The sequence below is a fragment of the Penicillium maclennaniae genome (genome assembly GCF_028827695.1).
Source record: "Penicillium maclennaniae strain IBT 15551 chromosome Unknown utg000007l:1.0-4884863.0:1.0-4888362.0, whole genome shotgun sequence".
Classification (NCBI taxonomy): Eukaryota; Fungi; Ascomycota; class Eurotiomycetes; order Eurotiales; family Aspergillaceae; genus Penicillium; species Penicillium maclennaniae.
This window is the reverse complement of record NW_026623219.1, coordinates 4,246,643-4,274,152: the sequence shown is the minus strand read 5'-3', so window position 1 is coordinate 4,274,152 and position 27,510 is coordinate 4,246,643. Positions and strand designations below refer to the sequence as shown.

The 27,510-nt window shown below is 51.5% G+C and overlaps 10 protein-coding genes across 10 annotated transcripts; 7 read left to right on the top strand and 3 right to left on the bottom strand.

The window, feature by feature from the left end:
- Nucleotides 1–499: 499 nt before the first annotated feature.
- Nucleotides 500–3,833, top strand: N7477_008799 (Glucose-methanol-choline oxidoreductase C-terminal; the record flags this gene model as incomplete). Its single annotated transcript, XM_056970462.1, has 5 exons — nt 500–901; nt 974–1,106; nt 1,156–1,656; nt 1,704–2,207; nt 2,263–3,833. Coding segments are annotated over 5 exons (3,111 nt in total), but the record flags the coding sequence as incomplete, so codon positions are not given.
- A 923-nt stretch (nt 3,834–4,756) lies between these two features.
- On the top strand, nt 4,757–6,523 carry N7477_008798 (putative lipase; the record flags this gene model as incomplete). The annotated part of the gene is made up of 1 exon (XM_056970461.1): nt 4,757–6,523. One exon carries the CDS (start codon nt 4,757–4,759, stop codon nt 6,521–6,523), a length of 1,767 nt encoding a protein of 588 aa, XP_056820493.1.
- Nucleotides 6,524–7,920: 1,397 nt separating this feature from the next.
- Nucleotides 7,921–8,926, top strand: N7477_008797 (uncharacterized protein; the record flags this gene model as incomplete). The annotated part of the gene is made up of 2 exons (XM_056970460.1): nt 7,921–8,184; nt 8,249–8,926. The coding sequence occupies 2 exons, from the start codon at nt 7,921–7,923 to the stop codon at nt 8,924–8,926; spliced, it is 942 nt and encodes a 313-aa protein (XP_056820492.1).
- Nucleotides 8,927–9,315: 389 nt separating this feature from the next.
- Nucleotides 9,316–10,835, bottom strand: N7477_008796 (putative MFS monocarboxylate transporter; the record flags this gene model as incomplete). The annotated part of the gene is made up of 3 exons (XM_056970459.1): nt 9,316–10,618; nt 10,671–10,690; nt 10,833–10,835. 3 exons carry the CDS (start codon nt 10,833–10,835, stop codon nt 9,316–9,318), a joined length of 1,326 nt encoding a protein of 441 aa, XP_056820491.1.
- An 855-nt stretch (nt 10,836–11,690) lies between these two features.
- On the top strand, nt 11,691–13,896 carry N7477_008795 (uncharacterized protein; the record flags this gene model as incomplete). The annotated part of the gene is made up of 7 exons (XM_056970458.1): nt 11,691–11,776; nt 11,835–12,172; nt 12,228–12,313; nt 12,365–12,899; nt 13,187–13,354; nt 13,437–13,568; nt 13,631–13,896. The coding sequence occupies 7 exons, from the start codon at nt 11,691–11,693 to the stop codon at nt 13,894–13,896; spliced, it is 1,611 nt and encodes a 536-aa protein (XP_056820490.1).
- Nucleotides 13,897–14,681: 785 nt separating this feature from the next.
- On the top strand, nt 14,682–15,706 carry N7477_008794 (uncharacterized protein; the record flags this gene model as incomplete). The annotated part of the gene is made up of 3 exons (XM_056970457.1): nt 14,682–14,771; nt 14,830–15,020; nt 15,088–15,706. The coding sequence occupies 3 exons, from the start codon at nt 14,682–14,684 to the stop codon at nt 15,704–15,706; spliced, it is 900 nt and encodes a 299-aa protein (XP_056820489.1).
- A 940-nt stretch (nt 15,707–16,646) lies between these two features.
- N7477_008793 (uncharacterized protein) lies at nt 16,647–16,995 on the bottom strand (the record flags this gene model as incomplete). Its single annotated transcript, XM_056970456.1, has 2 exons — nt 16,647–16,901; nt 16,954–16,995. The coding sequence occupies 2 exons, from the start codon at nt 16,993–16,995 to the stop codon at nt 16,647–16,649; spliced, it is 297 nt and encodes a 98-aa protein (XP_056820488.1).
- A 272-nt stretch (nt 16,996–17,267) lies between these two features.
- N7477_008792 (uncharacterized protein) lies at nt 17,268–20,230 on the top strand (the record flags this gene model as incomplete). The annotated part of the gene is made up of 4 exons (XM_056970455.1): nt 17,268–17,334; nt 17,475–17,640; nt 17,688–19,163; nt 19,216–20,230. The coding sequence occupies 4 exons, from the start codon at nt 17,268–17,270 to the stop codon at nt 20,228–20,230; spliced, it is 2,724 nt and encodes a 907-aa protein (XP_056820487.1).
- An 884-nt stretch (nt 20,231–21,114) lies between these two features.
- N7477_008791 (carnitine O-acetyltransferase CAT2) lies at nt 21,115–23,249 on the top strand (the record flags this gene model as incomplete). Its single annotated transcript, XM_056970454.1, has 4 exons — nt 21,115–21,195; nt 21,297–21,342; nt 21,395–23,057; nt 23,117–23,249. 4 exons carry the CDS (start codon nt 21,115–21,117, stop codon nt 23,247–23,249), a joined length of 1,923 nt encoding a protein of 640 aa, XP_056820486.1.
- A 1,442-nt stretch (nt 23,250–24,691) lies between these two features.
- Nucleotides 24,692–25,805, bottom strand: N7477_008790 (uncharacterized protein; the record flags this gene model as incomplete). The annotated part of the gene is made up of 3 exons (XM_056970453.1): nt 24,692–24,819; nt 24,934–25,330; nt 25,389–25,805. 3 exons carry the CDS (start codon nt 25,803–25,805, stop codon nt 24,692–24,694), a joined length of 942 nt encoding a protein of 313 aa, XP_056820485.1.
- Nucleotides 25,806–27,510: the final 1,705 nt, after the last annotated feature.

The following is a 27,510-nucleotide window of genomic DNA, read 5'->3' as shown; positions in this document are numbered from 1 at the left end:
GACGTCAGTACACTTCGCATTCCACTGATGGGAACTTGGCCGTTATGAACCATGAGACTTCTAATTGTTATCCGGATGCTAACATGCACTTAAGCTGGCTCATTTCCATACAACCTGTCTCAATGCCTCATGGATGTGAATATTTCAGGGAAATCTTCCAAAAATTCGTTCCTGTCGAACTGGGTATCGCCTGGAAACCCCACTCGGCTCTTTCAATTAGTCCTAGGGAACGGGCAACATGCATTTTCAGCTCATGGTATGTATCGAAGTCCCAGGCATACATTTGTATTTTCTGAATCGTACCAAAGGGCTCGGAGGATGCTCTTTGATAAACGCGGGAGTTTTTCTCGAAGCAGACGAAGACACACTAGCAATGAGTTCATGGCCACCGGAGATCAGAAATGACCCATCAGTGCTAAATGATTGTAAGGCTTGTGATCTTCGCTTCAATTTCAAAGCTTTTGAACTTACCAAGGCAGACTATTTGCGGGCTGAAACAATGCTACAGCCTTCTACATACCCTGAAGGGCATCCAAGTTTGAGCAAACTTAAGCATTTGCAAGAAGATTCAAAGCGCCTGGGAACAGGGGAGAACTTCTATAGGGCACCACTTACCACGTTCTTTCACAGTGGTCATAACAATGTTGGTGTGCCAATGCAAGCGAATACAGGATCAGGTCATGAGACTACTGGTCTCAACGATGGCTCAAAAAACTCGGTAGCAACAACTTATCTTGCCGATGCCTGGAATTGGGGCGCGGAAATATTTTGCGGATGCGAGGTCAGGTTTGTGAAGAAGAATCCCGATGAGGATGGGTACATTGTTCACTTTGCGTGGCATGGGAGTGGCAGATCTGTTTTCAAGAATTTTTTCAAAGAACAGCTCTTTTGGGTTAAGGCAGTAGGTGCCAATGCAACAGAGCTCTTTCTGAGCTATGAAAAGGAACATGACATACTAACCTCTCATACCCAGACAGATTTCTGTTTTCTTGGGGCTGGTGCTCTAGGTACAACCGAGATCTTGCTAAGGTCTAGACAGTGTGGGCTACAGATGTCACCGCTTGTTGGACGAAACCTTTCCGGTAATGGTGATATGTTATTGTTTGGTATGTCTGAACTGGCGCTGTCAAGTATTCACGTCTGATTCCGGTTCAGGGTACAATGGGAAAACCAACGTCAACGCAATTGCCCGCAGATCTTCCCACGCTATTGAGGCACCGGGTCCGACTATCACTGGAGTGATCGATAATCGTCTTGTTGACCCCGTAGACAGTCCTCTTTCTGGATACATCATCCAGGATGGCTGCATCCCTGAGCCGATGAACCCAGTGATTCTAATGATGTTCACTATGCAGACGATAAAAGACCAAATCAGGCTCTTCTTTTCAAATCCTCGGGAGGGGACCAGAAGGACTTTGAGTGTTTTGAAATCTTGTGTACTTGGTCCATATGCAAGTGACGGGGCATTGCAGCGGACTTCAACATATCTCGTGATGTCTCATGACAGCAACGAGATAACATTGACCCTAGAAAATGACCAGCTGTGTTTACAAGCTCCCTCAGAAGGTCGGCTCGAAAATTTCAAGAAGATTAAAGATTTGCTGAGTACATTATTCGGCTGTACACAAGCAAGCATGGGTTTCTCATATTTCTATGGTAAGGACAATCTACCTTGTCGAAGGCCTTTGCTAAATTGGACAAAGGGCGCCACGAGGAGGAAATTACTGTTCATCCACTAGGAGGTGCCAATATGAGCAGTGATGGTACGGGAAGTGCGGGCGCTACTAATCACCTGGGAGAGGTCTTTACTGGTAAAGGGAGCGAAGTGTACAAAGGACTCGTGTGCTGTGATGCCGCCATAATTCCAACAGCCTTGGGTGTGAACCCGCTCGCAACCATAACGGCACTTTCAGAACGTTCTGTCGAACTGCTTGCCAAGAAATGTGGTCTTTCAGCTGATCTTGCTACCAAGAACGGTGTTTTGAATACCTATAGCAAGCCCAGGGTCTCAAGGAATCAACAAACCCGCAACAAAATCAGGAACGTCGAATCAAAATCCATTGGATGGCAATTTACGGAGACTCTATATGGTCACATTTGCATTGGAGCGACTAAAGAACCTCTCGCACACTATGAAAGGATTGCAGAGAGCTCATCTTGTGCCATGCGGATGATTCTCACGATAGACATCTGCCAGTCCCAGAAAGGTGAGAAACAGAGAGGCCTTTTGTGTGACCTCACACTTATGACTTGTATTTCTAGGACCAGGATATCAAGGAAAGTGCACAGGAACAGTTTCTTGCTACGCATTATCAGCAAATACTCTTAAAATTGTTGAGGGAACTGTAAAATTTTTTACGCCGATGGAAGAAAAGGCAGAGTCGTCGAGCATCTCATATCAACTGCATCTCCTCTCAGTAGAAGGAAGGCAATATCTCCTGGATGGCCACAAGGTTATCAACTCGAACATGGCGTTCTCCGTCAGGAAGACTTGGGACGCTACAACCACGGTCAACGTCCGCATCACTCGCTCGAATGGGGCAATAGTTGGATCAGGGGCCCTTTATATTTCACTGCAGGACTTCCAAAGGCAAATGCAAACGTTCCGGCCTAACACAGCTCTGACAGCCGGCCTTTTTCGGAACTTGATAGTTTTTCTACTCGCTTTCATGCTTCACGTGAGCCTCTTCTTCTTCAGCCCCTTCGTTCCTGTACGCTTTCCTTGCCCCTCGCCTCAAGAGAAGATCATTTCAAAGAAAAATATCCCTTCAAAAGCATTCAAAATCAAAGCAAGAGATGGTGTGCAAGTGCTTCTTGAAGTTTACCATCCTCTTCCTTCGGAAGAGAAAGATACTTCGAGAGACAGCACAACCCTTCCGCCAGTTCTACTTCTTCCAGGTATCACGGGGATGGCGGCGCACAACCTTTATGCATTGCCGTTCTTGCGTTGCAATATGATCGATTATCTCACAGAGCGTGGACACCGATGTTACGCACTCTCACCTCGCTGGAGTGCTGAGTCCGCCGTGGCCCAGAGATCTACGGTTTTCGACTGCCGTCTCGATGTTGCCGCAGCAATCGATTTCGTTCGAGACCAGGAGACACTGAAGCCATATGTAATAGCCCACTGTCAAGGATCTGTGGCTCTCGGCATGGGTCTCCTCGATGGGACCATATCCAGCAACGACCTTCTCGGTGTCACTGCAAACTCCGTCTTCATAAATATGGTCTTCGGGTATTGGAATGCGGTCAAAGGACGGACCACTCTTCTGATCCAACTATACGAATTAATCGCAGGGAAATTCTTTCCAATTTGCAGTAGCGCCCGAGATGCTATCTTTCAACGATTACTCGATGCCTTGCTTCGATTCTATCCCGTGGGGAATACACGAGACCGGTGCACATCCACGGCGTGCCGTCGAACATCTTTCGCCTTTGGATTACTATGGAACCATGAGAACCTTGACGTGGGTATTCATGACAACGTTCATCAATTTTTCGAAGGGACCTACACGACGATGATGAAGCAAGTGGTTCGCATGGGAACTAAAGGGAGATGTACCGACAATAAGTCACATTCTCTTCTCACCGATGAGAACTTGCAGCGACTGCAAGGGCTACCAATTCTTTTCGTCTCGGGTACCGAAAACCAAGTATTCAATCCCGAATCAACGCTGAAGGACTATGAGTTGTTGCGCCGACGGTTCGGGGAGAGGCACTATCGCAGATTCCTAGCCGAGGGGTATGGTCATCTCGATCCTATCGTTGGGAAAAATGCTGCCGAGGATGTCTATTGGAGAATATTGACGCATCTGAAAAGCTGTAGTGAAGATGGGTAGGTGATGAAAGCAAAATAGAGTCTCTGAGCATACATCGCGCGTGATCTGGTTGAGCAACACAAAATGAATGCTTGTCAAATTCTGCTTGATTTCTTAGCGAGCCCCAGAGCGTATTTCCATCCACTAATTGCCAATAGAAATAATAGTTCCACCAATTTTTTCATTAAACTAACAGTAGTGCGTCAGCGAAGGTACTGACTAAGATTAGGGACTGGGGTTGAAAAGACGGGGTTGTAAAACCCCCCACGTTGACCGCCAATCAAACCCCTGATTTGTTGATCAGAGTCAGCTGATGGCGTCACTGGCATGTGACAGCGTTTACATGTGAAAGTTGTATCTCACTTGACTTTCAGTTCCCTTGCATTTTTCTTCCTCTTGTGGCTTTTATCTGCAGGATCATTTTTTTAGATTTCTTCTTCTCTTCGGTTACACAAGAAATCTCCAATTCAGGTGCTAGTGTGCTCTATATGCAGCGTGGGTAGATATGATAGGTAAGACGCCTCACTTTTGTCATGATCTATGCTAATGTCAGTGGCAGATCACGTCTTAGGGAGACCTTCTACGCGGTTTCGTAAATTCCAGGTTTTCGCCGTTGTTTCTTTTTGGTCATTTTATCTACTACGGTGAGCCAGTGCTTCGATATATTTGGTCCAGGAATATCTCGGAGCTAAACTCCTAAAACCCGCAGAGGAAACAAACATGGTCCTCCCTTTCTTCGATCCTTTTCTCGATATTTCAGTAGTAGGCTAAGTGCCTGGCAAACCACCGTCATCATCTTCCTCTGGCTCTACCTCAGCCGCAACTTTGCCAAGATCGTCGGACTGGAATGTCCAGAACCCTTGGCGAATCTCTACTCACGATCTTTCTTCCGCGCTACATGGATCACAACTGGATTGGATGCCGGTTTCTGGACAGCGATGAAGATTAAGCCAAAATGGCTGCGAGATTTGGCTTCCTTGGTCTTCACCGTCTATTATCTTATTGCTGCGGAACAGGCGGATGAGAAGGTTCGACGCGTTCGAGGCACCTTGACTTTGGAGCATCTGCGTGTGTCATGGAACAAGGCAACGACGCCCTACCTATGGGTGCTGGCGAGCCTGCTCCGTCCGAGGTTGACCCGTTATGCGCCTCGGGCGATACGTATTGCTCGCCCGCTCCACTCCGTTCACGCGGATCCTGTGAATGCATGGTTGTACTTTGACGGGCCTTTGAGTGCTCTCAAAGATCAAAGTACAATCATCTTAGATGTTCCAGGAGGTGGCTTTGTTGCCATGGGGCCTCGCAACTCCGAAGATAAGCTGTCCTCGTGGGCGGGTCGACTGAAGGTGCCAGTTTTGAGCATCGACTACAAGAAGGCTCCAGAATACGCATACCCGTATGCATTGCATGAGTGCTACGATGTTTATCACACTATCATGTCAACTCATGGCCGTTGTCTCGGATTGAGTGGATCAACACGCCCTCGAGTCGTCGTGACTGGGGAAAGTGCGGGTGGGAATCTTGCCGTCGGCATGACACTGATGGTGTTGCAGTCAGCCATGGCACGGGGCTGGAAAGGCGAGGATGTGCTTCCCCGTCCAGCTGGATTAGTCCTGGCATACCCGGCTCTGAGTGTGAGAGTTGAGAGCTGGATGACTGACGAGCAAATGTCGTTGATACAGGATAAAGACACTCGCCAGACCAATCGAAGCATTCTGCAGCGAAAGCAGGATCAATATCGCAAATTAACCCCCTATACCTCCCCAGGGCACTCTGTTGAAGACTTGACTGCGATCACGAAGCAATCACCCCAGAAAACGGAGACACTTGATGTTGCATCCGAGACGTCGAAAGCACTCCGCGACAAGCTGAAGAAGAGTGAGGACCTGAGCAAGAATACGATTCCTGCACCGGAGGACCAGACTCAATCTTTGAAAACAAGACTGGCTGTTTCATCAATGATATCTTATGTGCATGATCGGATACTCACTCCGGAGATGATGCGAGCTATGATCATTCTTTACATCGGCCCTCACCACCGGCCGGATTTCAATACAGACTTTTATCTGTCACCCGTTCTGGCGCCAGACTCACTACTTGCGGCATTTCCCAAGACCTACATTTTAACTGGCGAGCGTGATCCCCTGGTTGACGATACGGTCATCTTCGCAGGCAGACTGCGCCAAGCGAAGCTTCATCAATTCCATGAGCGCCAAGACTTGGGTTTGGAGAAGTCTGCACATGAATTCAATGAGAAGGATCATGTCGAGGTTTCGCTCATCCCAGGAGTGTCCCACGGGTTCATGCAAATGGCGGGATTCTTCCCGGATGCATGGAAATATATCAACCGCAGTGCAAGCTGGATCGAGAACATCTTCGACACCATGGAGCTCGACGGCTCCGAGTACAGTCTTCTTCAAACCTCTCAGCTCTCTGGTGTCCGAACTTCTGCAAGATGGAGAGGCTCAACGAAGAGTAATGGCAGCGCAAAAGGCTACTATAGCAACCACCACCGCCGTTTCACAGGGGAGTCCTCTGCTGACGAGGACAAGCCACTGGAAATAAGCATGAGCAAGATCACCTCGTCATCTTACGACGACAATCCACCGCCGGCTTCCCCATTCTCGTCGCCGCCGCAGAAGATCTCGTTCCTCATTCGCATCTTCCCGAATGACCCGGTTGACGCGTACGAGAGACGAGTCTAGCGATGCACAAGACTTCCTAGCTAAGCTGAAACGCCTCGACCTAGAAGGCGAAGGTCAGGATGGAATCAACAGTGCGCCAGAAAGCCCAGGTGTTCATCGTTCTCGTGGCCGAAGTATCGCATCTTTAGACAGCGAGGAAGACATCTTAGACAGACGCATGATGGGGATCGCCGGTGGTCTTATGGGGCTAGGGGAAAGGGCACAGACACCTGGTCCATGAAGTTATGAAGTCAATGATCATGGGGCTGTATATAGATGCATTAGAGCCATGGAGCAATATGAGCAATATTACATCACAGTTATTGATTGTAATGTCATCAAATTACACCTTACATGTTAGTTGCATGTGAATTGTACTTGTTGCATGTGAAAGTGGGTCGCGAGTGTGCGCACACGTATGTATGCCCTAAAGCTCATTCTATCAACGACCTTAAAAGAAATGACAAGCTTGAAAGTCGACATGATGTCAGAAATTGTGTATCGAAAAGAAATGGAAAGAATCGGCGCGAAGTATTCGGCATCGCAATGCCTGGTTATGAGTTCGTCCACACCCAACTATACGCGGCACATGGCCATGAATGATTATGTTGTCCTGGAGAGAGACGACGGGTGAATGTCCACTTTAATTTCATTTCCGTCAAGGACTCGAGCCCGTAGGCTCTGTCTTCTGTCATTGGGTGGAGAATGCTTTACTTGCGTCGATTAGCAAAGAGAATATGTTGTCTACCGAAGTAGGATGGCCGTTTCAATTAGTAATTACGTAGATCTCTGAATAACCGGGAAGTCTCCGAGTTATCGCCGTAAGGGATCCCTGGAAGCCCCCTGCCTATTTCGTGCCGACTGGTTCATTTTTGGGGACATAGGCACAGAATCAAAAGATTCTTGGCTTCTGTTTCATAGGCCATATAGCCACCAGTGCCTATACTCCAAGATATGGTGGCTAGAAATGGCCAAAGTGTCACTGGCAACTTCAAGTTTTTGCAGTGATGACTGGAACGATTCGCTTTGTCAGGTAGCAGAGAGTCTACTTTTTAAACGAATAATAAGTTGAACAGAGGAGATGACTGATCGAGACAAATGTATGAACCATCCAAGATTATCACCTGACTGCCGGAACGAGATCGCCGAGGAAATCGAGTCCGAGTCCGAATCCGAATCCGAGTGGGTCGGCAATCCGAGTATGCGTCAAAAAGTCGCCGTCGCTTTCGCCCGAGTTGACAAATGATTTTGTTGTAGCATCTACAAGTAACAAAACTGTCCGACCGGTCATTAATCAAGCCGACTGTGTTACAAATCAGTGACAGGGTTCCCAAGTGCATAACAAGCAAACGTCACTCTCACGTATTCCAGAAAGTTTCTCATATATCTCAGACCTTCAACAACGAACACATTCTATAATGTCTTTCGATAGAGTCGCTGTTTTCCCTGCCTCTGGCGGTATCGGTGGCAGCACCGTCAAGCATCTCCTACCTCGATTGCCGTCCAAAAATCTGACCTTCATCGCTCGTCACCCCGAGAAATTGAGTGACGCTTCTTCTGCCGGTGCGAAAGTGCGGCGGGCAGACTACGACGATGATGACAGCCTTTCACATGCCTTCGATGATGTGGATACTCTGTTCTTAATCTCATATGCTTCGGTTGAGCATGAACACCGATCTGAGGTAGGTGCTGGAAACAAACCCCATCTATTCAAGGCGGTGCCAACACTAAGATTTACATGAACAGCGTCATCGGGTTGCCATTGACTTCGCAATTCGTAGCGGAGTAAAGCATATCTTCTATGGCTCTTTGGGGTATGGTGGCAGGCCCGAGAACAAAGTCTCCGTGGCCCATGTTATGCAAGCTCACCTGGACACGGAGAAATACCTAGAGCATTTGTCCCAGACGAAGAAGGACTTTGGATACACGGTAGTTCGCGAAGGCCTGTACTCCGAATCGTATCCACTTTACACGGCATTCTTTGACCCGCGGAACCCTGTTTCTGAGATCAAGATCCCACACGACGGATCTGGGCCCGGCATTGCCTGGGTTAAGCGTGAGGAGCTGGGTGAAGGCACAGCTGAGCTTCTGAAAAGATTTGTCCAGGATCCGAAGAGCTTCCCGTATCTTCAAAAGGCCGTCTTGCTCTCTGGAAGTCGTGTGGTGTCTCTGAAGGAGACGGTGGACATTTTGAGCAAAGTGGCCAATGTACCCGTCAAGATCCACCAGGTCTCCGAAGATGAATTTGCCGCGCAGCCTCAGGTCAAGCCAAACTTCATCTATCACGGAGTGGATCACTCCAAGGTGTGGACGACAACCTTTGAAGCCTTCCGGCGAGGCGAGGCAGCTTATGTATCGCCCCTCCTTGGAGAGCTCTTGGGGCGTGACCCGGAAGACTTCCAGACGACAGTGGCCAGCTCATAGAATTGACATGGTTGATTCAAGGAGCAAAATCTGAGAGGACTGCTTTCCATGAAATAGGCTTATTCAACGAGAACTTCTTGTCACAGCACTCCTAACCAGGTACATCGTATTATCGTACAGGAAGCAGTTCTTTCAAACTTAGATATCGACATTGGTAATTTCTGATAACAGAAACCACCTAGTCTTCTACGGTACAAATTTCCAATGCCTGATCAAGTATAATACTTGTTCCCTCTATTTTAGGATTGGCGCACCGCGGCATTCAATTATCGAGGTCTATTTTGAGCGACTGTGTGCTTTGAAGACCCGCCAAGCATCCGAATATCCAGCCCAGTGCAACTCCGTCCGTCTCCTTTAACTCCAGAAAGTAGCAAGCCAGCTCATGCTACTTACATCAACCATTTTCTGCGCTGTCCCTGTTCCCTCTCCAGTACCACAGTGGCTTCAATCCTAACCCAAAGCACTGCAAAGGTCGCAGCAGCCAGTAAGACACCAACCATAATACTAGTGTTCACATAACTGTGCGAGTCCGCCGACTGGTGCTGGCTGCTACGAATCAACAGACCGGCCATAGGAGTACCTAATAATGTGGCGAAGCCTCTGACCATGTACAGCGCGCCGTTTACACCGACAAAGTTCTGCACTCCAAATAGCTCGACCAGGCTTGTCGGGAACAGCGAAACATAGGCTGAGGCAAATACACCGTAGAACACGGTGAACACGATGAACAGTGTACTACCACTAGACTGGCTACTCGATAGAGAGGAAGGGAGCCAAAGAGCGAGCACAGCCACAGATGAGAACAACGTGGTCAGGAACAATGTGTTCAACCGGCCCATGCGATCTGCGGCGTATCCGATGGCAATCTTTCCCACAGCATTCGCCGCGTTCGAGATAGCAATGAAATTGGCTGATGTGGCCTGCGAGTAACCCAGTGTGCGCGCGAAAGAGGCAAAGAAGAACACTGGCGTGTAATATGCCGCCGACTGAAATGCTGCTCCTAAGGCATGGGCGGCAAATTTCCGAGTGCGCACAACACGCCAGTCGACCAACGGAATACGCAGAAAGCTTGCTCGCGAATTCGCCGCATTCTCCGCCCGAATACGAGTCAGATGGCTGTCGGGCCATCGCATGAAATAGCCCGATGCCATGATCATCACGAAGGAGATTCCGGCGGTGATGCGGAGGCAATTACGGAATCCCACGCGTTCAATGAGATACCGAAACGCCAAGGGCCAGGCGACACCCCCGACACCGGTTCCGGCAAGAATAATACCCATGGCCAGGCCGCGATGGCTCGAGAACCAGGTGGGGGCTACGGTCACGGAGGGCATGTAGGCCATGCAGGTTCCAATTCCAAGAAGGAGACCCTGGGTGAGAGTGAACTGCCAGAGAGCTTGGCTGACGCTGGCAAGAACAAGTGCAACGGAGTAGATTATTCCGCCACTCCAGATGACGGATCGAGGCGAATATTGTTTACTCCAAGCTGTTGTGAATGGGGCACCTATTGTCATGAGCGCGATAGATAATGTGCCAATTAGATCGATCTGCGCTGGGGTTGCACCGGTGAAGGGTGTGTTGGGAAGTTTGGACATTGAGTCATATAGGTCCTGGTAGACACCGAATGTGAAGTTGATGCCGCATCCCGTAAAGACCAGGGCTGTTGAAGAAGCTAAGATGAGCAATGGCTGTCTGTGATTGTGTTAGTATTTGACCCGTGAGCACAGTGACGCGTTTCACTGACAGACGTTCTGACAGAGTAGGCTGTCTAGTATCAGCTACTATCATGGGCTCTAGATGATGATCCATCATGCTAGTTAAATGAGATTGAAGAGATGGCCATAAGGATGTTTTAATAGTCTCCTTCGTTGAGTCACGGGGGGATGCGGGGCTTCTCAGAGCTTACCATTCGGCGAGAGAACTGCAGCGCCGAACCCTGAAATGTACAATGAACCATTACATTACTCATTGGATCATTCATCCTTGCCCGTCAGATACTTACCGCTTGTAAATGAAATAGAAGGTGAAGTGCAATGAGGGAAGTGGGACATTGGTGCTTATACCTTTCCCAGCAAGAGGATTCACTGGACCGGCGCCGAATCCGGGGGAAGGGTCCACTGTTGACCAAAACAGTTCGAAACCCCTAAGGTCTATGGTACCCAGACGAGGGGAGTTATCACTCAATTGTTAGTTACTCGACAGCAGCAATATTAATTGCAAGGCCCAGACTCGGCGATGTGTCAGTGAGACCGAGATGATCGATGACAATAAATTTGACGCCACGTGCTTTTGAACGCCCTCGTCTCGCATATTAACCTAGTTACAATTTCACAGTCATTATACAATAGTGTAGATGCGACAAAGGTCCACAGAACGAGTTGATCATACTGCAAGTGACTACTGATGATGCCGGTCTCGGCCTCACTCTATGGGTCTGAGTTCGACTAAGACGATAGCTGCATCTTAAACATGCTCCGCCAATGGAGAGTTACGATACACGGCAAGAGACCGAATGCACGATTATATCTCGACCCTCATCCCTCAGACTAGGTCCGACAAGAGTCATCTACGCTTCATAACTGGCCCCGGAGCATACCCCGCATCCTTGTCCTGTCTAGCGTAAATCTAGCGGCTTCCACTTGATCAGGCACTGATAACCCATTGCGTCCATGCGGATGCACAACGCTCGAAGGTCCGAATCTTTGCATCTTCCTCATCTGCCACTACCATCTTGACCTACAGGACGATTGACTCCAGCCACCCAATGTCGCAAGATACCAGGGAAGGCGATCCTCAGGGAATCAAACGAAAGCGGGAAGGACCAGGGAGCAAGAGACGAGCCTCGCTTGCGTATGTGAGAAGATCTTCAAGACTATCTGACGCCTTTGCTTGAGCTGACGTCGGAAAGATGTGATACTTGCCAAAGACAGAAGGAAAAATGCGAGGGCGGCCCTCCGTGCTGGAGATGTCAGCGACTGAGTCGACCCTGTCATTTCCAGGAACAACCGGCACCTAAGAAAGCGACATTTGTGGTGTCCCGACAGCCTCCTCCGCCGGTTCCAACAGACAGTGATCAACGGGTCCAAAACCTCGAACATATTGTACGACACTTCCTCGGTGATGTCCCCTTGGACGAAGAGTATATCAGTTGGATCGTGTCGAAATGCTCGAAGAATAGTGAGGTGGAAAGCCTTTTGGGCGTCAATGAATCATTTGATGTTCAATTCGTGTCTCGAGATGTGGCCTGTGGGTTCTTACAATTGGCTGTCTCTGATTATCTGCAACAGCTAACTGGAGGCAGTCTACTCTGGCGAGTTTTCACATTGGAATTTCTCGGAAAAGCTACGTCGTACAACCAACTGTTACAAAGACACTCCCGCGCCAGGGGTTAGTACAGCCTGTCATGTATCTTGGAACTCGCAGGCTGACGTTTTGTAGGTCAAGGAGTACTGGCGCCCAACTCATCTGCAATCATCAATCCACATTGTGACCGAAGTGATCGGCCAATTACCACCCGAACCGATAGCTCATGCCGGGCGGCTTCTTCTGGTAATTCTTGCAGAGACACTCAACTCGGGGAAATCGAAAAGGCTCCAAGACGGCTTAACACGCGGGATGACCTTGATACGACAAATGATCGGGGGAACTGCCTCTCAATCTGAGATCTCGTATATCGAATCCATCGAAGCCGCCATCCGCCAGCTATCATCGCATGATGACTCTTCGCGCTCGACCGAGTTGACTACCAACAGCTCCTCTTCCGCTTACGCCACATTCAAGAACTGGACTCAATCCATGAAGAACAAGAGCAGTGGAAATACCCTGGAGCTTTCCTCATTTAGCCCAATGTCTGGCTTTACATCCGGGGGCGAAAGTGTTATTCAACCTGATATGAGCGAGCTGGCGGAATTCCTTAATCCGGATTGGCCTTCCACTAATTTGGAGCTCGACGCGGAAGTGTTCTTTGGGCAAGGTGGATAAGACTCAATCAAATTCCACAAATTTAATGATTTATATATCTGGTTTTGAACTGTACGACTTTGCATAGCGGATCGATTCAAAAGCACCAGAGAAGTTGCTGTTGACAACAATAGGTTTCGAATTCAGTTATACTACGATACTCTCATGACTTGATTTTCAGAATTGTATTTAGTAGACACTAGCACTGTAATATGACGCTCCATGACTGTACTGCAGACACATACTGCGGTTTCAAATATCTCCAAGTCAAGTGACCCGGCTTCTGTTCATCCTGGCGAGTCGAGACATCGCGCGGCGCTGTCACGACAAAGAAGGTGGTGCTTGCAACGAATGCCTACACCTCAGCTCTAGCGGCCCAGTTCAAGGATAAAATTGTTCCAGTCAGGGGAACTTGCTGTCGCATCGCTGTTCCTCCGGCCTCGACGGCTCCGCGCCTAACAAACACGTGTACTTTGCGATGGAGTGGATGGGAATATGATTACCTGATTCCTCGTGAGGACGGATCTATTGTAGTTGGAGGGGCTCGCAGTGCATTCATTGACAAAGCTGGACGACTCTCGTGTTCTGGAGTCCGCCGTACGATACTTTGATGGGTACATGCAGCGGAATTTTGTTGGGTGGGAGGATAGCCAAGCTTACACGGACCGAGTATGGACTGGAAGTAAGTGCCTTCCTACCCGAAGCGAGAAAAGAGCAACTATGGTAATAGCTAACACGACTCAGTCATGGGCTATTTGTCCGATGGGCTACCACACGTCGGTCACGTCCCGGGAGAGGATGGGCAATTCATTCTGGCGGGATTCACAGGTCATGGCATGCCACAGATCTTCCTTGCAGCAGAGGGCATCGCCAAGATGATCCTGAGGGGAGCCAAGTTTGAGGAGACGGGACTGCCACGGCTGTTCCAGTCCTCCCAGGCCCGATTGGACAAGTTGCAGAATAAGATCCTGGATCAAAACCCCCAAGATACTACGCAAGCCAAACTATAAGACTCGGCAATTGCTGTGAAATGAGCATCAATGTCAAATACGAGATACGAGATACGAGATCCAGGGACGGATACAAGTTTAATTGAATCCATGTCGCCATATTCATCGTAAATGTGAATGATCGGAAATAATCTTCATGGACCCACTCTGCGCACGACTTCTCGCGACTTGATGCCGGCAGTAAATATTACGACAGACCGTCTTTGTAGGATCATACCTTGCCTCTCACCCTTGCCCCATGCCTCATCATGTTTACTTTCAGTCCTCCCAAGATGAGATGAATGACTGGTGGAGAGTTGATTCTGGCTGCAATGCGAACCATTTTAGGTCGACACCATCACAGTACCGGCCAGACCGACAGTTGGAAGCACGATGGACCCTTGCAACCAGAGTCGTCAGTCAAATAGGGAGGTTTGATCCTACTTGGCGGTCTTGGCAGCACAAATGTCACTCCGCACGTCGATTGTGTGCGATCCACTTGGCCCGGGATGATCGTCCCTCCATTTGGTGAAGAAATCCATACCTCAAGTGTTGGAATGGGCACATGGAAAGACGGCGCTCGAGGTCACTATCTAGAAGTCAATGACTCGACTCGCCGTTGGATCACGGTCTTGGTGTCAATCTACTCTTGCAGACGCGATCATCTGGGGGTGCTGTCGCCAACCACGATGGCGTGCTTCTCCTCATCAGATGTCCACAATTGCGCGATGCGACCCGCTCTTGGCCTTAACCTTGTGCTTGTCGTGCGTATCGTGCTTTTCGAGCTCTGTTCGAGCTTATATACCATGGCTCTCCTCCCGGCTTGCCGCATAGCTTCCGCTGCCAGTGCACCATCCTCACGGGCCCTCACCGCTATATACACCTTCTGGCACACCGTATCGTTCCTTGCCTGATGGGTGCCCCGAAAATGCTTCTTCCCAAAGAATATTTCAGGGGAAGTTGGACTCGACGTCCAACCCCCGGTACGAATACGACCCCTGGTTGCTGGATGATCATCCGCTCCGCACCCATCCCACCGAATGTATTCCGGGACTGGGCACTTTTCTTGCCGAATGGTTGGTATCAACTCAAAAGCGCTGGAAAGAGACATTAATTCGCGCCACGTGCCTGATCTTGGCATGCTTGTAAGTCAACGAGTCCATTGCAGTCGCATTTCACCTTCGTGGCCGTTATCTAACCATGATGTCTTAGGGCGACATTCCAATGTCTGCGTGCGCTCCCTCCCACTAAGGCCCTGTCGCGCCCTGCAATGGTGTCGCGGCTAAGCCACCGCAATTTGCAAAATATCTGCACCTTCCCCCACTCCGACCCCAGACCCAACGCCCTTGCGCAATCCGTTGCTGCCGGATGCGAAGGCTTCCGTACCGACATTTGGATGCACAACAACGAGCTGCAAATGGGTGTATCCGGCCACGATCCCCTAAATGACTTGCACGTTCAATTCGGCTCGCTCCCTAGACGCCCAGAATCCAATGCGCCTTCGCCCGATTCCCAGATCCCTATGATCCCAGAGACGTCGAGTATGGCCGCCGACCATCCATTCATGCTCATCCTAGATGCTAAATCCCCGCTCGATAACTTGTGCCCTGTACTCGAGTTGCGCCTTGATACTCTACGTCGGCTTGGTCGTTTAACTCACTGGGATGGTGCCGAATTGATCCCGGGCGCAGTAACTGTGGTGGTAACGGGCGAGTTAATGCCCAGCACGGACTGTGTGAACCACCCCTATTCGGATCTTTTCTGGATCGCGAAAGGAGACATTTCCAGTGACGATTTCATGAATGGCCATCTAACACCGATTTGCGTATGATGACATGTGAAGGGTCTTGTATGATATATTCGATTTTTTTGCTTAGGATACCCAATGCCAATGTCTAAACAGATTGATGTTATTTGTACCTTGAACAAAAACGTCATGTACACGTATGACCCACACCGTGGACGTCTGAGACTGGCCACAACGCGGTCTGTGGTGCCAACTGTTTCGGTTTTGAATCTATGTCGATACCTGGGACCAGGCACGGATCTCCGGGGCTGCGCCGTTGACACAGGGTGATTGCATGCTGCCTAACTCGGTTAGGTATGGGTTGGGCAGCCCACCTTCCGAAAAGTTGGAACATTCGACCAGGGAAATGTAAAATCGACAGGTCGACTCCAGAGCGCACTAGACGATACTATTGATTCTGGCTTCGATCGATACTCCCGCATCACAACGTAATGAGATCAAGGATCCGGCCGAACTGAGACCCGTTACCTTGCGCACGAGCGTCATCCAGCACAGAGACATTCACCTGCTGAACCTCACCGTGTTTTTGCATTCGCTAAAACTCGACCCCCGGAAAATAGACTTGATCGAGGTTTCTGTCCTGAGACACACTCTTCTCCGCACCTCCCACAACGTCCCACATCGGCTCGCGGCGCTAAGCGCCGATCGTACAGTCAGGTCCGGGCCCTCTCTTTTTTTCCTCCTTTCCACCGCCATTCTTCCGTCCCAGATTGCTCTTGAAGAAATCTTCCTTGATCCTCTTCCAGCCCATTTTACGCCCCGGGGCTTAGCATGGACTATTTCCGACGCCCACACCAGAGCTCCTATCCGCCCCGACCATCCCCCCTGGGCAACTCTCAGGAGTCTCGCGAAGATCGACCCCGTTCACACGCCGCGGCCCAGGATCCTCGTCCAGATCGCCGCGATGCTGAGCCTCGCCTAAACCGCCATGACTACTCTTCTCCCACCCAGATTCACGCCCCGGCTACGCGTTCGCCACACCCCTTACGTGGTCAGAATGATGGCGGAACTCAACTGTCTCCACCGCGGAATCAAACTGCGCATCAACATCGTCGACACGCGAGTCTAGAATCCAAAACGCAACCGTCGGCGCATCGCAGAAACCATTCGCAACCACAAAGTGGTCAATATCGACTAGGTAGGCAGAATCTCTCTCGTGTTTTGTGATGTTGAGCTGCGCGCGTCTTCGGTGCCCCGGATTCACAAGATTGGGCTCGGACTTGTCCCGTGGTTCCAAAGTTTCAGAGTTTCCATGCCCCGTCACTCCGCACGTGAGGCAGATGACATTCGATGGGGCCGAGGTTGATGAGCATTGCGATGGGGCTTAACTCTAGGGACCAGGCAGCTCAAACAGAACTTTTTGGGCCTCCAGAGAATCGCACTGGCAGGGCCCAGCCTACCCTGATGCAATTATCCCCAGTGGCTGAGATCCGCCGCTCGGGTACACTAGTCTGCAAGGGGCTTAGAGTGGTTCATCTACGCTAGTCCCCTTTGGGATTAGCGACTGAGCTTCCGGAGTCACGGGTTCGCGGTCCTCAATTTATCATCTCCCTTGGGTGATATGGAGTCTTCATGATCGCGCGACATGAACCAACCCCCTCCTGACTCTGCGCGCCGTGCATCTCAGGGCAGTAGTGGCAGCCCCGGCCACGGTGAGTTACTGGGATCCGATATTTCGCGCTGCGCTAAGCGGATCGCGCGCATCACCTTGTGACAACATCGCATCATCGCATTTTGCTTTACAAAACCCGCTGTGATATTTTGCTCCATACTAATATTAAAATTTTGATAGGATCCCACGAGAACTCAGCTCCCCCTTCTTTTGGCACTCGCCAAATGCCTCCACCGTCTCCTCCTTACTCCTACGGTTCGCGATCACAATCAGCGAACGCGCCCACCAATTCCTTCTTATCCCGCGATGCTCCACATAGTCAGGCCCAAAGACCAGGCAGTAGCATGTCTATCTCAGCCATGCTAGGCGCAGACGCTGAGCGCCCGGCCCGAGATACGGGGCCGCCCCGTTTTCCCGGCCATCGGCAACCTCTCAGTTCGGCGGTGCGCCTACACCAGCATCTGCAGCCATGTCACCACCTACCGCCCCAGCACGGCCGTCCTCATTCGACCAGTCAAATTTGCGCCGATCACATACACCTGAAAAGTCGTTCTCCAGGTCTCAGCAGGGTCGGCCTTACCGATCTGGGTCGGGCGGAGGATCGAGTCTACTGAGTGGTGAGCAGAATAGATATGGGGGATTCTCACATGCACCGCAATCGCAGTTCCCCGAGAAGCCGCACTCAACACACCCATCACCTCAAATAACGGCTGCCGAGCCTCCCAACAGCGAGCCCCGACGCATGAGTTTCAGTGGGCCCATCGCCCGACCGAGCAGTCAACCACCCAATGCCGAGGCTTCTACGCGCCCGTCTGGATACAGCCCACTGTCACGCCCAAACGCAGGTGTGGCAGATCGTTCTGAACCTGGTCGACGGGCCTCTCCGGCCTCCTATGCTGGCCTTGATCCTCACGGGCGGGATCCTCATGGTCGTTTTGGCAGTCTCTTTGGGGATCGCCGCTCGGAGGATGTCTCACAACGCGATCGAGAGCGGGCTTCGCACGGAGCCGAACCAAAAGGTTCATTTGCCAGTTCAGCGAGGTACGGCTCATCGATCTATGGCAAGAGAGAAGCGCTCGAGCGTCAGCCAACAGTCTCGACCTGGGAGCAAGGTCGCTCGCATCCGCCCTCCCCCGAAAGTAAACGGTTCCCTGCACCGGAGGCTGGGGCTGGATTTGGGTTCGGTGCCATCCAGAGCTATACCAAGTCTTTGGGCTCTCAGCCTGGTGGTAGCCGTCAGCCTCCGCTCTCGCTACAAACTGGCCAGAGTCAGCCCTCTTCCTCTCCTCGCGAATCGCTCTATTCAAATAAACAACCCCAGCCTCCGCGCTTGGGATCTAACCCGAATTCGGCTTCCTCATCCGGGCCGAACACGATTGGACTGGGTGCACTTGGAGAAGAAGGTCGGCGCAAGGGAAGTGAGGAGCTCCTGCAGCACCGCAACCTGCTATCGCTGGGTGCTGATGTTAAACGCGGTGGCCGCGCATCTCCACTTCCCCAGGCTGTGCAGGGTGCGCAGGCGCCGTTCATCAACCCTTCTGGAGAACCCGGCATCAAAAATGAATTGGGACGAGTCTTCTCTGGAATTGGTAGTGGTGTTGGAGGTGTTGGAGGTATGACAGGAGCATCTGTAGGCAGTGGACCGTCGACGCCGCTTATTGCAAGCCCTTTTAAGCGTGATAGCTTCAATAGCCGTCCTGTCAATGGAGAAGCTGATGACAAGACTGCACGCCCAACATCTGCCTCTGGCACAAGGAGGGCAAGGAAATCTCGGGATGATGATGCTCAGATGGAGTTGGATGGCTCAGAGGTCTCTGGTCGAGCAGCTCGTCGCTCACGTCACACCCATCCTCACCACCATCATCACCAGTATGTATCTTTTCGGTCTCGTTCCATGACATCAACTGACCTTTTCCGATAGTCACCATCACCACCGTCATAAGGCGGAAGAGGAAGCTGCCGTTCTCACTGGACTGCATCGATCTCTGTCATCTGTCAATCCTTTCAACCGTACGTCTACTCCGGCCGATGTCGTCGCTGGGCATCATCACCATCATCACCATCACCACCATCATGCGCCTCGGCCTGTTGCAGCCGCATCTCCCATCCGGGAGCCACGCACGACCGTGAACCTCGAGCCTCTTCTAGCGAGCGTGTCTCATTTGCCACGTCAACACCTTGGTTCCACACTCTACAATCCCCGTATCGGAGTTCCATCTGCCAAGTCTTCCGCAGAGAGCTCCAAATTCGGCTACACTTCAACTCCCCGACCTCTTCCTCGATTTGAGAAGCGCGAGAATTGCACATTCACTGTTCGCGTACCACGATTCCGCATTGACTCGACCCACCGCGAAGAGATCTGTGCACGACGAGCCTTGTGGGGCACCGGTGTCTACACTGACGACTCGGACCCCGTTGCCGCTGCTATCCACTCGGGCTACATTCGGGGTGCTTGGGGCGAGGATGTTGATGAGTCCATGCTTGATCTGGAAATCAAGGATATCTACCAACATGCGCCGCAGTCCACCGCAAACAAACCCGCGGATGGCAAATCGGACTCACACGAGAAAGAGGCTCGTCTGCCGCCCGTCCCTCCTCCCGACCAAGACCTTCACATAACACTCTTAATTCTACCTCGTCTCGAGAAGTATGACTCGACCGTGATGTTTGGCCTCAAATCTCGAAAATTCGAGGGCCGTCACGACGGCATGAGTTTCATGGTGCATAGCGTGGACTGGGTCGACGACGGGGTTGGGCGCGGCGAGGAGCGAAGCGGCGAAGCCCGACGCAAGCGTTTACGCACTCTAATGCAGACGGGTCGCATTTGCACGGGGCCCGCCATGGCGAAGATGGATGAGCTGCGCCGAAGCGGAGTGCAGGTTCCCCGGACTATTGATGGCCAGGAGCAGCCGACACATGTCCAGCCGGTCTCTTAATGGCCTAATGACTGCTTCATTTCCTCTCACAGTATTCGAGTATCTTTATTCACCTCTCCGGGACCAAGGTGGCGTTTCTATTCTATTTGTCTGCTTTTTTTTTTTTTTGGTTTTGAACTTGGGGCGTTGATACCTGCGAATAGCGCGTGCGTATTTTGATCTGTTTCTATTGGCATCCGGGGCAACGGGAACGGATGAAGGGATGCTGAGGAGGGGATTGGGAGATACCTGGGCCTTTGTCCCTTTCTACGCTTCTTTCAAGTACTTAGTATTCTTAGTATGTTAGTATCTACCTCTAATGCATCTCTCCGCGGGGAGCTTTGTGCTCCGCACCTTTGTATGGTTTATGGCTGGACCGGGCGCTAAGTAGAAGCTCTCCCCGCACTGCGATATTGTGCTGGGGCCCCGAAGCTTTCTCGGGCCGGGTTGGCCGTTTTTGATGCTCCGTTTCTCCGTAAAGGCTACATAAATGGCACCATCACGAAGGTATAGGCCCACAAGATCAAATTGTATCGGCTCATCCTCGGTGATTCCTGGCCAGCGCAGGTAGTCACACGTCCCCGGGTTCTCGCTCCAGCTGACCTCGGCCCAGCTGTGTAATACCGAAAACGAGTGAACTTACGGTATTTGGTTCTTGGCCCGTTTTTCCGAGGAAAGGCCCCCCGCAAAATCCCCGCCCGGACGGGACCGTCCCCTTGCAGTGTGACAGTACGGGACAATACCCGTTTCGTTCTTACCGCCGAGTCGGCCTCCCCCTCAACAACCGAGGCACAACGGGCGAATTCCTTATTTGGCTTCTCCTTCTCCTAACATCTTGAGAGACTACTTCTCGTCCTCTTTTCCTACTCTATACCCCAACTCCTAGCCATCTACAACTGAGAGGGATGTTCGCTGCCTCTGCGCGAAACCGTCTCTCCACCCTGTCCAGGCCCCGACTCCCTCCGACATCACAGCTCGCCCGCACGGTAAGACGGCCACCTCCGCGCCCCGTAGCACAGCAGCCACGAGCTGCCAGAATGCTGGCTCGACAGTTGCGTTTGAGAGCAATTGACTGACCCGTCTATAGACCCTCGCCATGGCCCCTGCTCGGAAAGCGTCTTCGGTGCCTGAGGGTGAGTGGATCACATGCTCCTCACAATGGGACTTTCAACTGACTTCCCACAGGATACAAGGAGGATCTCTCCAAGGGCAAAATGCTGCGCTTCGAGGACTCCTTGCCCCGTCTGCCCGTTCCCTCACTCGAGGAGACCGGCCGCCGGTATTTGAAGTCCGTTCACCCGTTGGTCTCCCAAACCGAGTTCGAGAACACCAAGAAGGCCGTCGAGGCGTTCATTCGCCCCGGCGGCGAGGGCGAGCCTCTGCAAAAGCGCCTCTTGGAACGTGCTGCGGACCCTAAGATGAAGAATTGGATTGCTGAGTGGTGGAACTCCGCTGCCTACCTGAGTTACCGTGACCCCGTCATTCCATACGTCTCCTACTTCTACTCTTACCGTGATGATCGTCAGCGCCGTGACCCCGCCAAGCGCGCTGCTGCTATTGCGACAGCCGTGCTCGAATTCAAGGGCCAGGTTGACTCTGGTTCCCTCGAGCCTGAGTACCTGCGCGGTCAGCCCATGGCTATGAACTCGTACGAGTACATGTTCAACTGCTGCCGTGTCCCTGGTGATGTTGAGGACTTCCCCCGCAAGTACCCTGCTGCTGAGAACGAGCACATTGTGGTTGTGCGCAAGAACCAGTTCTTCAAGGTTCCCGTCGTTGTCGACGGCCAAGCTTTGAACATTTCCGAGCTCGAGCAGCAGTTCCAGCGCATCTATGAGGTCGCTCAGCCCGCGCCGCCGGTCGGTACACTGACTGTGGCTGACCGTGATCACTGGAATGCTGCCCGTAAGACCCTTGTCTCTGCCGACCCTGCCAATGAGCAGATTCTGAAGGAGATCGAGTCCGCCGGCTTCGTTGTGTGTCTTGACGATGCCAAGCCCATCACTCTGGAGGAGCGCGCTCACCAGTACTGGCACGGTGATGGCGCCAACCGCTGGTTCGATAAGCCTCTGCAGTTCATCGTCAACGACAATGGTACCGCCGGTTTCATGGGCGAGCACAGCATGATGGACGGCACACCTACCCACCGTCTCAGCGACTACGTCAACGACGTGATCTTCAACAAGAAGATCGACCTCTCCCCCAAGACCGTTCGCTCCCAGCTGCCCAGCCCTCGGCCCCTCACCTTCAACCTCAATGAGGCTGCCAACGAGGCCATCGACATCGCCACCCAATATCACCGCAAGCAAATCGGCGCGCATGAGCTTGTTGTCCAAGCATATCAGGGCTACGGCAAGGGCCTGATTAAGAAATTCAAGTGCAGCCCCGACGCCTACGTCCAAATGGTCATCCAACTCGCCTACTTCAAGATGTATGGCAAGAACCGTCCCACCTATGAGTCCGCCTCCACTCGCAAGTTCCAAGAGGGTCGCACCGAGACAACCCGCACTGTCTCCGATGAGAGCACTGCCTTCTGCAAGGCCTTCGCCGACCCCAACGTGTCCCGTGAAGAAGTCGTCAAGCTGTTCCGCGCCGCCCTCGCCCAACACACCAAGTACACACTCGAAGCCAGCGACGGCCGTGGTGTCGACCGTCACCTCTTCGGTCTGAAGAAGCTCCTTCAACCCGGCGAGAAATTGCCCTCCATCTACGAAGATCCCGCATTCACCTACTCTAGCTCCTGGTATATTTCCAGCTCCCAGCTGAGCTCCGAGTTCTTCAACGGCTATGGCTGGAGCCAGGTCATTGATGACGGTTTCGGAATTGCCTACATGATCAACGAGAACAGGTTAGCATCCACCCACCCCCTATACTACCCGATGATTTGTCCATACTAATTAAATATAGCCTAAACTTCAACATCGTCTGCAAGCGTCTCGGTGCGCACCGTATGAGCTACTACCTCAACGAGGCTGCTAATGAATTGCGCGATGTTCTCATGCCTGATTTGGCTGCTCAGCCCGAGAAGGCTAAGCTGTAGTTTATTGCATTTCATCCGATACCAGTCTCTTTCGTTTTTTTTTTTATCTTCGAGCGCAATAGATGAATACATTCCTCGCCGCTGGCTTTTGCTAGTGTCTGTATATCACATCAATAGGGAATATTCCTTTTACTTTCCAAGTCATGCAGGTTGTCTGAACTTGTACATTCTGACCGTACTAGTCGCAATGGGTAAACTTCTTGAAGTTATTCACGCAAAGATGGTTTTGGTCCCGCGCAATTAGATGAGACTACATTTTAAATATAGCACAGCCAACATCGTAACCCTTCAGCTTACTTCTTCAGGTCTGTCATTCAAATACTCCCAGTTCAAGTTATCAGCTGAAATTTGATTCTATCTCTCCCGATTCCATCTCTCCAGATTCAGTTTTTCCTAATCAAGTTACGAAGCTACTAACATTGGTTCATTGCTAGCGCTATATCACCCACCGTCGCGGACTTTGGTTAGTCTCAAAATAAATATACCGTTTTCCTTTCTCATCAACGTTAACGTCCGTAAAATTGACGTCTCGGATACCACTATCGTCAATATCACCTACGCTTCTCTTTTATCAGGAGCCTCTATAAACTCTAACGCTAGAGTCAACTTCATCACCCAACCTCAACTTTGCAATGTTTTCTACTCAAAAGTCTCTACCACAGCCTCTTTGCCCAGCTGAAAAAGCCTCGTGCCGCTAAACAAAATCTTAATTCTCTAAAGAATGATTGTCGTCAAGCTCTGGAGAAAGCAGAAAGCAATCTCAAGCAATGGAATGGGCAAAACACCGTCAAATTTCCGAAACACCATTCCAAACAGGAACTTGATAAGCTCACTGTGGAGCAACTCGCAGTATGGAATGCCAGTCTAGGGTGAGTATACCAGCTCCATCGATATTGTTATTTTGTCAGAGCATATGAAAATGACTGAGAATAATTCTCTATTGAATGAATACTCCGGGTGCCCAGGCGGTGGGGAGTCTCCAGACCCCGAAATTCGGGGTCTTAGATGGTGCACTTAAGGTAAGCTATATATACAGCCTTAGCCCAAGCAATGAGTGCACTCGATGTGCGCCAATCTCCACAGGAATCCCAGGAATCCCGACTGAAGCCTGCAAAATGTAGGCCTCCATGAAAGGATACTTTTCAGCAGCCATCATTCGATGCGCACAGCGCTGAAGGATCATTCACCCACCCTGCATGGCGATTTAGGGGGGCCAATCCATGGACTCAAAGCACCTATCTTCGCTCTGAGACTAGCAGCTAAGAGAGATGAATGGATAATCCCCGTATGGTTTCATCATCTTATGATCTTATGTGAGCAACTTCGCTGGCATAGCTGTACACAGAGGCCGTGCACTCGACATGTCAATCTTCACCGGAACAGGAAACACCCGCCATCAAGACCCCTTTGAAGGTTCAAGTTCAGTGATCGGGGGATCTAGCTCAGGTAGATGCTTTCCCCTCGGAAGATCCCACGACTTGCAGGTCCGTCTCCACCCCCTCTTGCCCTGACTCTGCTGAATGGGTAGCTGGAGTATCTGACGTAGTCGTCAGGTGTCCTATCTGTCGTTCTGTGGGGTGTTAGAGATTGTGCTCAACCATCTCCACTTTCGTTCGGGGTGGGGTCTTCCGCAATCTGCGGGATTTTTTTTAAAGGTTGGGATTCAAGTAATGGTACAACTTACCGAGTTCTCGGATTCTTTGTCGGAGCATTTGATTCTCGCGGCTGAGCATGGCTGCTTCGGCTTGGTAGAATGAGCTTTCGTCTCGACTGCCTCGTCGCGATGAGTTCTCTCGTAAAGTGGGGAATGCTTCTGTGCCGTCTGAGCCGCGAGACGTATCTTGTGGTCGAATATTTGGGGAGTTGGTTAGGCTTGGTGGCCGGTTGGACAGCGATGAGATGGATAGTCTGTTGCTGGATGGTGCAGGTGGGGGCATGGTAGGGAAGAACGAGGCTGACCGTTCCGACGATGGGGTGATATCATCCACGACAGCTGTGCCCGACTGCGGGGTCTGTTGTTGATTCTGCTGAAGATGTTGCAGCTGAGCTTGCTGACTGCGGATCATTTGCAAAAGACGGTTCTATAACAAGGAAAGTTCAGTTGGATGCATATCTCCGGTATACTTGAAGATGACCCACCACTTGCGCCTCTTGCTCCTGTTCTAACTCCTGATGCAGCTCTCCTAAAGATGGTGCCCGTTGGTGGTGCGGGTCTGCTGTCGCAAAGACGGGGCTGCCGCCGTAACTGGTGGGACTAGCCGTGCGGAATGCATGCCCGATGGAGGAGCGATGGTCGGACCAGGGATTCTCGGTGAGACTTCCCGAGCCCATATTGGTCACATCGTTCAAATTGAGAGCCATGCCGGCTGCTGAACGGCGTCGCTCGGAGACTGATAATCGACCCATGCTGGATCCACGGGATGGCCGCGGGGAGGTGGTATTAGGATTCACGGGTGCGGGGACTGTTCCGGGCGAAAGTGGAACGTTGCGATGTGGCAGCGACGAAGAAGACGAGGAAGATCGAGAGAGTGGAAGAGAGTTCAAATCGGGCGACATGGTGACAAACTCGGCGTATGATAGAGATGGTCGAGCTTTAGGAAGCTCCGATGCTCAGTCGGGCGGCATGACGGCCTGCTGACTGATCGCTATCGCGGGGAACGTCACCTGACTACGAAACGCTGCCCGGAGCCAGCACGTGATTGTTACCGGATCTGGGGTTCTACTGAGCGCCACGAGCAACATATTCCATCGGCGACTATGTGAGCCAGCCGTTCTCGACCCTTGGGCAGGTTGCAACTGTTTTAGGATTCTTCTTGGCTCCTTGATATGATCGCTATGCTCGCTCAACTTGTAGACCCCAAGCCCAATCTGCTCCGTCCCCACCGGCGTCTCCAGGTGGGACGGGTGGCGGCAAACTTTCGAAGCAAAATTCGATTCTTCTCAGGGACCGTCAGGCTCTTGATATACTTTACGGAGTCCACTGATCGCCACACAGGGCTCGCGTGGCTTGCGGTCCGGGAGATCCGGACGATGTCTTTGTGCAACCGCAGAAGTGTCATCGCACATTCTTCGGGTTGCGGCCTTAGTTGTTTCCGGTTATCGTAAATGATGCGGTCCGACTTCGACGATGCGACTGGGTGGACCAGAAGAATGGGTTGGTCCAACCTCTCTTCTCCCTGGGGTCTGAAGTACAGTCACTGACCGAGCAAAAGTCTCCCCATGGAACAAGGGGGGCCGAAAGTATCGACGACGCACGGGCTACCAGGGGTTCGGGTTCTGCAAGGGTTTGGGATCGGCCCTCATGTGGTTGACAATTTGACGGCCTTCCAGACTTCTTGGAAAACCGGACATCGGAGGACGAGAGGGCATGTCGGATGGGCAGATCGCGAAGACTCGGTCCGAATCCCTCGGGACCACGAAAAACACACACAAGAGTAAGAGTATCCCGAGCCCGCGGTCGGAACAAGAGTTCCGGACCCCTGTTCTTGATGAAAGTGGGCTGGCGCCACGCCCGTAATGGACCACGCCATGGCGGGTTAGCCCTGTGCCTGCTCCTGATTTTTGACTGAACCACGGCAAAACGCTCGTTGTGATAGGTGTTGGTCAGCCATCTTGACGTCACTCCCAGCGGCCCGCCTTTCATGGACCCTCATTCAAATCGGCACGAGGCGGCCATGGCAACAGGCTGGTCATAAAAAGGCGGAGAGTAGTGATAGTAGACCAACGGCGATTCCGTTGACTAAAAAGAATGGAGGCAAACTGCGTCATCGTCCCTGGGTTCTGGATCGTTGGGAACCCATGCGACCCCGGGCAGAATTTGCTCTCCTTGCTTTGCGGGGCGCCACACGAGAGATCGCCATCTGGACTTCTGGACTTCTGGACTTCTGGACGTCTGGACATCGCATCGGTACTGTAGATTCAATGTTGCAAGCATCGCGAAATGGAACAGAGATCTAGACTCTGTTCCGGATGCATTAGATGTCATTTCCCTAATGCGGACATTTCTAAACCTAGGACCCAAAGCGGTAGTCTCGGGGCTCTCCCGATCTTTTCTGCTTTCCTTGGCTAAAAATTCAGAGGGCGGTCATCGATCGTCGTTGTCGGAGTGGAGCCGAGTGCCCAATTGCGGTGCATGCGCTGCCCGTGGGGCGTCTCTTCCGGGGGCGTCATCGAGGTCGTTGCATAGGCCTATGCAGAGGCAAACGCTGACCGGGGTACGTGGTTTTGCGTAAGCGCATCCTTCGAAATCCTGCAGATCGTG